At 42.6% G+C, this 13,253-nt stretch overlaps 1 protein-coding gene across 1 annotated transcript in view; it reads left to right on the plus strand.

Annotated features, from left to right (window-relative positions):
• Positions 1 to 4,278: 4,278 nt before the first annotated feature.
• ldlrad3 (low density lipoprotein receptor class A domain containing 3) overlaps positions 4,279 to 13,253 on the plus strand; it is a 28,184-nt gene continuing 19,209 nt past the window's right edge. The window contains exons 1-3 of the mRNA XM_068738891.1: positions 4,279 to 4,290; positions 4,408 to 4,554; positions 11,969 to 12,089. Of these exons, the coding sequence (XP_068594992.1) occupies positions 4,279 to 4,290; positions 4,408 to 4,554; positions 11,969 to 12,089 (280 nt within the window). The remainder of the gene's footprint in view (positions 4,291 to 4,407; positions 4,555 to 11,968; positions 12,090 to 13,253) is intronic.

A 13,253-nucleotide genomic window follows, 5' to 3' on the forward strand; every position in this document is an offset into this window, starting at 1 on the left:
ACAATGGCCTTTTTTTATCCTGCTGGGATGGTGGCTAATCCAGCCTCTGGCTCTAGAAAGGACACTCTTCTGATCCACTGTTTGTTCCTCTCCAGATGCATGCAGGGTGATTGGGCTGGCGTCCCCACCTGGGAGTGCTGACCCCCGCGCTGTGATCTGCTTGAGAATGAGCCTCTCTCTGGTTGTTGTTGAAGAATTGTTCCCACATTGTGTGGTTTATGGGAAGATCTTGCATTCCTTATACTAAGGTGGTGAAATCTACGCTGCTCTTCTTCTTCGACTCATGCAGGCGACAGAGGGAGAGCGTTGACGTGCGGAGCGCAATCAGGGGGAGGGTATCTCTACGCACACACACCAATACAAGCACCTTCCTGCTGGTGTGTGTCAGGCTGTATTGTGATTCAACTTGCTCTTTTTAGCTTCCTTTGGAATTCACATAATTCATCTGAGACTGTTTTATGCATATGGTGTCTTACTGAGGGCATCCTCTTCAAGATACTTCTACACCGCAGACATACTCGCGCGACTGGCTTCAAGCTGCTTCCATGTTTTGCCAGCATTCAACCAATTGTGTCACAGGAATTGATGTCATGCCGCACTCTGTTCCACCGTGTAACTCCAGATCTGATAAAAAGTAATGATAACAACGATCCATATATATGCGGGTACTGATCGGGAGCTAAAGTCCGATTTTGATCGAGTCTGCAAGCATGTGATTGGGCCCGATTTCTGATCACGTGATCGGATCGGGACATCCCTAACGCTAACAGCTGTTATAGAGCACTGACTTATCATGCACAGAGAATAGGACTTGTTTCGGGTGGCATTCGAGGCTGGAATTGCACCATGCCATGCAAGGTGCTGCCAGATTTAGGGTTCAGTGTCTTGCCCAAGGACACTTCGACATGTGGACCGACGGAGCTGAGATTTGAACCGCTGACCTCAGTTGGTAGAGCTGGACGACTGGCTCTATAGTCAACTGAGCCACATTTTTTTACCTTAAAAAATAAAATACAAAATTACTTGCATGAGAGCCAAACCATTTCATAATTATCCTCTTGACATATAAATGAGTTGTTGGTATGTTTGTCTGACCCTAATTAATTTTTTGTTTGGTGCTTATTTTGGGGGAAAAAAAGATTATTTCATTTTCATGGAAATGTTTTTTTTTTTTTTTGGATGAGCCTCATAATAATCGTTTTATTCAGAAAATGGCCCGAAAAGTTTAGTTGCATTTTTTATACAATTGTTATTATTTAACTATTCTTTTAAGGTTGCTCTTTGAAAATAAAACTAGCTTCTGCAGGCTCACCAAAGGATGTGTCACACACTGACACAGTTGTTCGACAATGTTTTTGGAAACGCCAGGGGGGATACGCCAACTTGTTTAACAGCAGTCGAGCCATAAGTGGCTTTTTGGAATTGAAGTGCCGGTCAAAGTCTAAATTAAATGGCTGCTCAATAACAATACACCTGCCAGGCACACTTACAAGCTTAAAGAATTGGCACAAATAAACAGACATCAATCAGCAGCTTGCTTGTCAATGCTGTCCCCCTCAGGAAAATTTGGAATGTAGAAAATTGAATTGAGCTGGTCCACAGATGAAACACGATGTCTTCCCACGCCCAGCTACAAGGCTCTTTACACTGCCAAAGAAGGAACATGCTCGTTTTAAATCTGAGTTTTGCGCGCATGTACATGTAAGCGTGGGTGATCTGGCCCGAAAATACAACAGTAATGCAACCATTTAAAAAAATAACCCCACAATATTACATAAAGGACCGGATTTTGGTTTTTCCTTTGCTATTCTGCCAACTAAACAGAAAATATGAATGCCAATTTGAAAGGTATTCATTTTATGTCTGGAAGTTATCCAGTCTAAATCGACAACACAGTCACAGTGGACAGTGAGAGAAGGGTGGATCTAAAGAAAGAGTATGCACTAGCGTATAGTCCGTGTTTACCCTCAGTAATGGACCTGTATATTCCCCCAGATTGACGAGTATCCAGCTCCATCCCTGCCTTATCTCCTCTAGTTCTCCTTCACATATTGTCTGACCACAATGACACAACAACAGTATACAGTAGCGCAACTTTGCATAATTGTCCTGGGGCTTTCCACCAAGGTGAGCCTGTTTGTTACAGTACCTTGGTGGGTACGCACAAACCTCCTCACTCTATCGACACGATGATCAGAAGTGATGAGATGCGTTGAGCCTGCAAAAGAGGAACTAACAATCTGGTTGGTAATCGGGACTGCTGATTTCACAGACGGATAATGCAAAAAGTAAAACGACCGTTACAAGTTGCTCACCGTGGTAAAGAGCGGTCTGCAACAAATGGTCTCTGCAAATGTATTTAATTGAATATTATAACTCGCAGGCTCAAACTGAATGAAAAGTCGGGGAAAGAAAAATCTCTTGTTTTATGACTGTAATGATCTCTAGAATGTACAAAAATGCATCGCACGTCTTCAGAAATGGTTGCCGTCCACCAGTGATGGACAGAAAATAATGAATTCATTATTTGAATCTGCCTCATTTGCCCTTGTCGATGTTGCAAGGCACAAAAGGGGTGATTGCATCATCCCCATTGTGCGTTAGAAGGTGCTGCTGTCTTGTTTAACAGAGGATTTGGTTGCCTGCTGCAATAATGGGAACAAGAGAAGAAGAATGTAAGAACAGATTATATCTGTGCCTGTTATTTAAGGTGCACTCTGGGAACTCTCTGTATCGACCATGTGAATATCAACCAAGTGTGCGCAACTTGCAAGCTCCCATTTAGAATCCAGAAATATTCCAAAGTTAACGCTTTCTGTTTGTGTTTCTCCCCCGAAAAGAAACCCCATATCTTTTGAACAAAGGAAATATGTTGCATGCTTGTGTTTCTATGAGCACTTTGAAAAGACATCAACATTAACACAAATATGTACTGCAATGTCTTGGGACATTCTACCCTCTACTTGCATCCTGGTCTCCAGCTGCGTTGCTTTGGCTGCAGTCATCATGTTTGGGGAGTTTCCTCTGACTGGCCTCTAAGAGGTGGTCCTCCCTTTGCGCTGTCAACTCGAGGACAAAGGATTTGTCTTGCAGAATCTGATATCAGAACCATATCCGCTGTTAAAATAGTGGCTGCAATGTGCTGTAGGGAATTTTGTTGCTTCTCAGTCCTCCATGAGATGCAATGTATTCCTGTTTATGGCCTGGCTTTGATGAAGGTGACGCTCATGAGGGAAGCCCCATGGCTTCATCCCACCTGGACCGCAGATTCTGTTTGAACCGTTACTGCCATCCTTCCAATCCTTTCCTCCTCCATCATTGCTCTCGTGTCTTTTTCCCCCCGTCCAAACAGTTGCTCCACTTTTCGTTTTGTCGATGTCAGTGGGAGGGTTTGGAAAAGATCTCAGTCTAGTTCTGCCTCCAGTCGCCACTCCCACCTGCACCGTTAAGACGGGGGCCATGACGGTTCTCCTGCCTGCAGAACCACCTCTGCTGCTCTGCATCTCCACCCAGTAATCTCCACAGTGCCAGCTCTGGCGAGTTTAGCATCTTTCAGCTCTCTGTAAAACACCACTGCCCCCCTGGCCCATGTCTTTGAATGCCTTTGCCAATGGTCTGGTTTGCATTTGCGGCTTATTGCTGTGTTCACGGATTCTGGGGGGTGTTGAGCTCCATGGTAGCACCGACAATCTTTTTGGGACTGCTTTATCGTCCTGTCTAACGTCTTCTCTGACAATAATGGCACGTCATACACCAGGATAAACCACAAGTATACTAGAGTCACGCTTAAAATATTTTAATACAATTTATATATAAAAAAAAAAAAAGCTAAGACAAAAGATTAATGAATGAGATGGGCTTTAAAGCCTCACATTTCTAATCAGTCGTTAAACCTGCTTGTTCCATCACAGGAACTCTTCATAGCTGAATCTATGCAAGAAATCACTTTACTTGTTAACCACACAATCATGTAAGGCTTGAAAGTCCAGTACTCCTACGCTCCCAACTTTAGCTCTGCAGCATGAAAATCGCTCCCTCTGACTGTCTGAGGCTCCTCGTTACTGCCGTATGCTTTTGTTTACAAGCTAAATCTCTTGCTGCACAGTGTCAAACTTCAGGCAAAGGGCCACGTTTCACATTCCAGCCCATTATACCACAGCTGCACTGCAGAAACTTGAAACACCCTTCGCTAGCTCACGCCTCGCACTTTCTGCTGAGTGTGTTTATTTGTGGTCTCTGTGTATCCGTGCATCTGAATCCACGACCTGCATCTTGGGAATGGAGACAACGGTAACCTTGACTGATTTCCTCTGCCTGTTTTAATGTTTTTTTTATGGAGTGTGATTTTAATATTCTGTTCTGTTTCTTCTTGTCTCCCCTCCATCATTTTATCTGCTTATCCATCAGAGAGCCAGCTGCTCCCAGGGAATAACTTCACCACAGAGTGCAACATTCCTGGAAATTTCATGTGCGGCGATGGAAAGTGTGTCCCGGGTGGGTGGCAGTGTGACGGACTGCCCGACTGCTTTGACAGGAGCGACGAGAAAGGCTGCCGTAAGTGCGCTTCAGACTTTTTGTTTCAGTCCATTGGCACAGATTAATGTAATAAAGCCAGATAACGTGTTGAGAGAAAAGGAGGGTTTCTGCTGCATGCAGGAATACCACTGCGTGCAGATTTCTACTAGGGATTACATTTTAGTGATGATTTGGAAGAGATCCTGGATTATGAGTCACCTTGAAATTGTCATTAACATTGCAGACAATGGAGCTTTAAAATTTGTTTCTCAATATCTTGGTTGATTATTGACCGATGTTTATGAAATTTGACAGTCATGTAGGGTGGTGGGCAGGGGGGTACCTCTAGCTCACCACCGAATTTCATCTGGATCTGATCCAGAATGAGGTCAGGAATCTTTTATTTATTTTAACATTGAAAACATCATTTATGGATTAAAATCAGTTAAAAAATTTAACAACTCTGATTCAATTGTACTTTTCATGGTTGGTGCATAAAGATACCAAGAACAATTTAGAACCTTTTGATGATGATGATGATCCAGATCACCATGTGGACGGTGTAAAGCCAATGACAAGGGAAATTAGCTGCTTGGCGGAGGTCTGTGCTCTCTGAGTGCTTTTCTAGTTCACAATATGACTTTTAAATTTCACAGAGGCTTGTTCACGCCGCTGACCGTTTGAGTGTAACGGCCATTGATTTGTGCCGTGCATTGACCCTTCAGTGGTCTGTAATTAGAAAAATCATAACCTTCTTCTCGAAGAGATTTTTTAATACCAGATAATCCCTTGCCAAATAAAGTGCCCGTCTCTTACTGGCAGTTCAGGGAAAAGGCAAACTAGTTTTTCAATATAGTTATGTCCTCTTCAGCCAGTACACACATACAGACCGACCTTGCGTACTTTCACTTTTAAAACTGCCTGCCATGCCGCTGAACATAAAAGCAAGTTATCGTAAAGCATCACACTCATCCTGCCTGTCTGGTTGTCAGACATCTATTTGTGTATGTCAGCGTCTACATTATTTACACTGGCATAAGTGGGCCTTATTATCCTCGAATAGATAGGTAGTTGTCAGTTGATATCACCGGCGACTGCTCACAGAAATCTCCAGACAGCCTCTGGCTCCATGAGGGATTCTGACAGACAGACAGACAGACAGGAGAGGTAAACAAACTAGTTAGAGAGGGAGAAAGAAGAAGGGGGGACACAATTCCTGGATGCCCTACGACTGCGGCACTGAATTCTTTCCAAGGCGATTCTTATTAGACACCTCCTTTACACACACACACACAGTCAGCTAAAGCCGCATTTCCACTACTACCGGCTCTCAACTTGACTGGCTTGGTATTTTTGTTTTGTTTTTTGCAGGCCATTTTCCATTACAGGACCTCAAGGGCGTTGGATGCCGCACAAAACCGCTGTCGTGTAGTCTCCAACACAACAACTCTCGCCTGCCTGTTGTGATCCTTTGATCAGCCATCCAATAGAGGGCCGTCTGCGAGTCACGGCTGTTTACATCGCTGACCGTTTGAGTGTAACGGCCATTGATTTGTGTCGTGCAGGATTTTTCATGCTTGCCAGGCATTGACCCTTCAGTGGTCTGTAATGTTTCGCTGACCTTTTAGCACCTGCTCAACTCGACTGGAACTGCAATGGAGGTGGTGCTAAAAATAATAGCATCGTAGAGCTGTTGCTACACAGTAAAGTGGGCCTTAATGGAGGTACAAAAGGGCGCCGTGAGGGGCAGGTTCATCTGCCTCTGACCTTTGTCAAATTTTGTTCTTCAATGTTTAGTATTCTGAATATTTGCTTGCAATTGTTAAACTTAAAAAAAAAATATTCAATATTTCTTATTTTCACAGCAACCTAGTTGCACGGGGTGAAGGTGACTTTGATTTCATATTTGTTTTACAATGTTAACCTTAAAACTGTCATTTAATATCAGGCCTTTAATTAGAATAATCATTTAATTGAAATACTAGTACACTGTGACCCTCTGCAATAGCACCAGATCGCCCCTTTCACTGATCTGAGTGTAAACTGCTGTTGATTCATCAGACGTGGTCATGAACGAATGAGTGCACAACATGAGCCATATTAAATAACATTTTATTCAGAATTACCTCACTAATGCTGCTAATTTCAACCACTGAATTGTATCTTCCAAAACGTCACTTTTTTATTTTTTTCCTTGAGTCATACTTTATTATTATAAACTTAGTTCGGTGGTTGCTTAACTTTGAAAACTTTTTTGCTGGCAAGGTGTTGACCTAGTTCTATCGTTGGCCGTGGAAGTTAAAAGAAGAGAATGACATAATGCTGTTTGCATCTGTTCTTTGTGTATTTACTTAGTGTAGATGCATCCTAACCTGCTGCGCCTCACAGGCCAACAACCGCCTCTCAAACAGCGCATGTTTATTCATCTAGAACAGAACGTCTTCTCCTTTGCTCTTAAGCCCTGCTGCTCCTCTCGTGTTTGTTTGTTCTCCCAGTCCCCTCCGGCACAAGGGTCAGTTCACTGGCTCTAAAATAATGGTCTGGGCTGAAAGAAGAGTCAGTATCTCCTGTTCCAATCTTTGGAATGGATTAAAGATGCATTTTATTGAATTAAAGTCCTCCTAAACGAGGCCAGGATCATGTATATGAAGTCCAATTTGTTTTAATGGAGAATAACCTCTACTGAGCTGCATAGGAAATTAGCTGAATTTTAGATGAGGCTATTCCTGTATGTGTTGGCAGGTCTGAAGGATCTTCAGAGACAGGCTGCTGACTAATTATTCAAACAAAGAGGTCCAGAGCACCACCCTGCTCTCTGGTGTCCATAATGACAGCCTGGGAGTGTGTTAGACCAAATGGATTCTGACAGAGGAGCGCGGGAGGAAAGCTGACTGAGCGTACTGGGCCTCAGAGCCAGGATTAGCCTCTTTGCCCTTGTCTGGGTAGAGTATGAGCAGAAGAGAGATTCATAGTGGGGCAAAAAGGGTGAGTGGGCATATTGCATAAAGCGAGAAGTATCAAAGACAGAGGGGACAGAAAAGCATTTGGGTAGAAAGAGAAAAAGAATCATCATTTGAGCAGCATGACTAAACCAGAGTCAGACATTGCTTTTTGTTGTTCTGGCCATAGTAGGCTATCTCCGAATGCACACATGGCTGGAACTGTAAGCGGTATATGTGAGGCGGGGATGAGACTGCGTTTTTACTAGATTAGTTGCATCTTGCCTCTTTACTCTGACACTACATCCTGTTTCCAGTCTCGGTTAATGCTGTTTTCATGTATGCAAATGCCCACAATTCAGCAAAACGTAAAATGTTTCGGGTGAAACAGTTGCCATGTAAATGGCCTCTAAATGACCTTGCCTGCAGCATTTTATATCGAGTCTCTGCTTTGCCTATCTTTGTGTTACTGTGAGCATGTTTAGTAGAACGCCATGTGCAGCAACTAAAAGCACTGGGATCTGGATAATTTATCTGGACTCACGTTGGAACAGTTCTGGGTTTGTTTGGGTTATATGTCCCCTGTCCAGAGAGAAAAAACTGTCAATAGAGAAAAACAGAACTTTTTGAATATTCATATTCAAAAAACTATCAATAGAGAAAAACAGAACTAAAAAGTAAGAGGATATTGTGCAATAATATGAGTGTTACTGGTGCATGCCATGTCCTCAATGGTTGACTGCTCCATTGGTGTAATTAAAGCCGAGGTACTGGGATGGATTTTAATAGTCTGCTATAGTTTATCAGTAAGATTGAAGGATGTCCAATCAATAGTTAAAAATGTTTCAGAGGAAAAGCGAAAGCTTATCCTTTTACAATATAACGCTGAGCTGTACCGCCTCATATAAGTCAATTTTAGTAGCGCGCTAGTTTCTACGATGAGTATTGCAGCAGGGTTATTATCAGACAGAACACTGGCGGCTTTTGGAGCATGCACCCTTCGTCGCTTTCTTTTATTTTTTTAATCAATAGGTTGTTCAAGTATTACTGATGTTTTGCACATGTGCCTGCCATATTGTAGACGAGCATCTAGGATGGCGTTTGATGGCTTCACAACTAAATGGCGTAGAGTTGCAGTGCCTCTTCCTGCACACAAAATGTTGTTAAACTGCACAACCAATATGCCAGGGTTAGACAATGACATGTAAGCAATGAGCATTTTGAACCCCAAGCCCCGCGGACTGAAAATGCCTTTTCCCCTTCTTGCTTAAACCCTGACTGCATCACCTATTGATTTCCGTCTCTCCAAAATGCTCAGCAAGGTCAGCAAGACCTTTTTAATGTCTTCGGCAGTATCCACTCTTCCCGAGCCTCTGTTCTCACTGCCTGCTGTTTCCTTTCTTATTAGTGTCTTCCTCTACTGTTTCCACACCGTTTCACTCTCAATCATGCAAGCCCGTCATGACCCATGCCAAATAAATTATTCTGTTCTCTGGGGAGCTAAGGAGAGAAAGAAAATGTTGCGAGGAGCTTAGCGATAGGGGGGGAGGGGGAGCAAAGCGTGCTATTCTGCAGCAGAAGTTCTGCCAGTGGATTTAGCCCAGCGTGAATGCCGAAGTCGTCCAGAGTCTTTCATCCGAACGCAGATGAAAGGAGATTCAAATGGTGTAAAGAAGATACTATCGTTATTCACTTTCAGCTTCCCGTTAGAGCAACAAATGATGTAACCAAAAATATACCATGGTGCTAGACTCCCTGCTCTGCCTATAACTTTGGGATATCGGAGATTGTTTTGTTCAAAAATACATAAAATGAAAGCAAATAAAACAGATTTTTTTTTGTAATAAAAACAGTGAAATATCTTTTAATAATAGTCTATGAAGACAACATAAACAACAAAACATAGCAGATTTCAAAATAGGCACAAGGTGTGCATGGTATGTGTTTATTCCATTGTTTAAGAAATTGTTTGCCATGTGTTTATGTGTGTCCATTTTTGCATCCAACTGTGTTTTACTAGGATCCAGCCCCTTTTTTTTCTCCCAGTGATAGTCTTACCTCAAGGAATCTACTCGACAGCTCACCTCATTCGTTCTCATTTGTGCTGCTCAGCTGAACAGTGCAACCACATTTGGAAGGCGCCCAACACCCTGCTTGCTTATCGTCAACAACTTCTACAAAGGCATAGGGAAGAGAGGAAAAAGCTGGCATGAAACTAAAAACTCAAACTGATAAAATGGATGGTTACAGGCTGCACATTGAGGAAGAGGTGATGAAATGATTCCACACACAGGGATTAACATTGGTATTTGAAGAACTGCGAGGAAACGGGACACATTCATAGATCATTAATGGAAGCCTTTTGAGTTTGTGTTGCTGCCATCGCTTTCCCCTCGCTTTGCTCTTTCTGATTAATTTTTCATCTATTGGCTCTTTCGGCTTCTGGGGAGGTTGATGCACCCTCCAAAATATAGCTAAGTGAATTAACCATGTATGTCCAACAAGCACTGTCTCTGTCATCCAACAAATGTCCCCCTTGGAGCTTGCCCTTCATGTGACTTTTTGATCCAACTTGGAACGCAGCCCTGGGTTTAATGGATGCTGCCAGCAGGAAAAGTGGTAATGAGGACTCAGGTGAGGGAGGAAGTGAATTAGAGCTCTCCAAAAGAGGTGGGTACAAAACAAAGGGATCCAGAAATAGAACGGAAGTCCTGGACAAACGAAATAAATCCAAATTGAGAATGATGGATGCCGTTGCCTTTGTGTTGAACCAGATGCATTTCAGCCCCCCCCCCCCCCTCCTCCAGAGCAGTTTGTATTTGTATTTTATTCCTTTATATGTGACAGCTTGAAGTCTGTTTGTCTGCCTCCCTAGCCTATAATGAATTCAATATACCATGCAAAATGAGCTTTGGGTGGGTAAGACCTCTGCTGTCCAGGTAAACAAAGGCTTCCCAGACTATAGATACAGAAATATACCCCAGCTTCCCTGTGCATTCAGCGGATTACATTTCATCCAAACCCTTGTGGTTGTGCCCCCCCCCCCCCCCCCCCTTTCTGCACATAATCGCTGCAGCTTGAAAGAGCTCATAAATCAGATGACTACAATATATGTAGAGGGGGAAATGTGTGCCCCTGGCATTTGAGACGGCACAATGCCAACCAGGCCAATTCCACACATTGCATTCAGAAAGGAGAAATAAAAACTGATACCGTCGGGTGGCTTGCTTTGAAATGTCGAGTGTGCCCTCTCACCATAACCCCCCCCCCTCCCGTGTTTTTGAGTGTGTTTGCTTTTACATCGTTTTGAGTTTTTAATAATGGCATTTGGCCAGTTGTAGATTGTCTCCAGTAACCATGCTTACAAATAGAAGCAGCAAGAGCTACATGTTTACATATTTGTGTCTCATTTCAAATTTCAAAGGGATGCTGCAGGACAGCGTCTGTCCCACAGATTGTAGTGCTCCTTCTTTGAGATAAAGTTCCGTAGCTAGTCCAGCGTTATATTGCCCAAGGTTATTAAAACAGTCAGGCGCGAAGTGTTTAGCACGCTAAAATATTTTTGCCAGTTTTAGCCGGAACAATACTACCAAAAGTAAACTTTATCCACTGTTCTTCTGTCCTCTGAAGCTTAATTTCTCAGTTTTGGGGTTGGTAATGACCCAAAAACCAAGAAAAATATGAGCTAAGAAACATGGGAAAAGTGATTTTTTTTTCTCATAATATATCCCCTTTAAAAGAGACCAGAGTAGACCAACAGATATTTGAGGAAATATACCATATTATCCACAGAAGAGGCTCATTATAATACACTTCAAACAGTAATGGCTGTGCTCCAAAGTCTTCTCAGTTCTTTTTTTCAGCGGCATCAGGCTTTTAGCTGCACGGTGATTGATAAAGAGGGTTCCTTTATTTTCTGAAGTCTTTGCTTGCATCTGCCTCCTATCTGTTTTTCTCAACCTGCCAGATCAATGTGTTTGAATTAAAGGGTTTCTGCTAAATGTAGGAAGCAATGCATTGATAATCTGCAGAGTTGCCATTCAGTCTCAGGCCTTTCAACGGTAGCCTTCTTAGGCTGATCAATAGCAGGATCCGAATACCATCCCTCATGTCTGTCATTGACGTTTATCCTCTCTGGTCACCTAATCCTGCACTTCCAGAAAACATTCATATGCAGATGGTAATTCTAAAATGGATTGAGCCCTGTAACACAGCAGCTTTTTGACTCTTTCAATCTCTCATATAATTGTTAATGGTTGAATGAGTGGCTGTTTTAATTTAGGACATGCAGGTTTCTTTGTTTCATTATTATAATTTCTAAATGTAAGAGACCATAGCCTTCCTTGTTCGTGGCACTCTTCCGTCTAGTGTGCGTCCTAGCTAAGGTTATTTCTGCCATTAAAATTGATTTAATGGCATACATATTTGCTGGCTCCACTCCCCTGTTGCCCATAGATTAATCCGTTGTTCCTGTGTCCTCCCCCCCCCCAACCTTTCATCTGTCCTCAGCCAAGGTCAGGTCCAAGTGTGCCCCTACATTCTTTGCCTGCGCTAATGGTGTCCACTGTATCATCGGACGCTTCCGCTGTAATGGATTCAGCGACTGTCCTGATGGAAGTGACGAGGAGAACTGCAGTGAGTCTCACGCTGCAAAAAACAGCAGCAATTCGTCTCATACCGTGGCCACGAGAAGTTATAGTCTGTTTAATGATCTACTGTTTCCTGTCATAACAGTTTACACTGTAGTTTTACTGTTTGTCATTTAGCTTGCTGTGGGTTTAGTCATGATTATGCACTTAAAGGCAATTAAAGAGACAGTCCAGTCTATCAAATTTTAGATTTGAGTCCGTTTATTCATTCTTTAGTCAGCGGTTCATAGAATATGCTAGTTTGTAATCTAAACCAGAGATCAACTGGAACAACGCTGATGCATCAGTTTCTGTTTTTCATTTGTGACACTTATAACATCACACCACGGAAGTCCCTACTAAACTGTAGTGCATATTTAAGATAGAAATTTACATTATCGAGTACCCAAAAAAAGCTGAGTATCTTGTGCATGTTGGCAATTCAAAATGTCGTCAGTGGAGATCATTATAATTGTGTGAGGAAACCTATTAAGGCTTTTTAAATCTCTTCTCGTGTGAGTAAAGCTTTTCCCCTCCATTTCCTATCTCAGTTTGTGTTCCACTGTGAAGAACAAATTGAGAAGATGTTGCTGATAAAGATGAACTTTGTACAGTGATTTTCCGAAGGCTAAAAACCCCCCACACATTTAATATAAAGAATGCAGTACATAAACTCTTTTTTTTAATTATTGTATCTCCTGACTCCACCTTAAATTGAACTGTACTTGCATAGTGCAGTGGAACCTCGGTTCTCAAACAACTCCGTTTTTGACCAAAAAAGGGGAGTTTAAAATTCCTCGGAAGTCAAACAGATTTTCCGATTTCTCACACGAGTGGCGCCAAGGCAAACCGAATACACTCGAACACGAGTGGAGCCGAGGCAAACCGAATACACTCGAACTCGAGTGGAGCCGAGATGAACTGCAGTCAAAGGCTGTATAGCAAAATCACAGATTTTTACTTTTCTTAAGAAAGCTGAGCTAAAGAGAGAGAGAAGGGAAAATAAACCCCAGAAGGACAGTTACCCAGTCATTTTATGGAGGAGGACTCCCTTACAATGGAATAACCATCCCCCAGACAGGGCATTGAACTACTGTACCTCTGATAAATTAGTGACTGCTCTACCCCATCTGAACCACACCTTAACGTTGCGTTTTAGTCTAGTAATCCC

Source organism: Brachionichthys hirsutus, chromosome 5 (assembly GCF_040956055.1).
Source record: "Brachionichthys hirsutus isolate HB-005 chromosome 5, CSIRO-AGI_Bhir_v1, whole genome shotgun sequence".
Classification (NCBI taxonomy): Eukaryota; Metazoa; Chordata; class Actinopteri; order Lophiiformes; family Brachionichthyidae; genus Brachionichthys; species Brachionichthys hirsutus.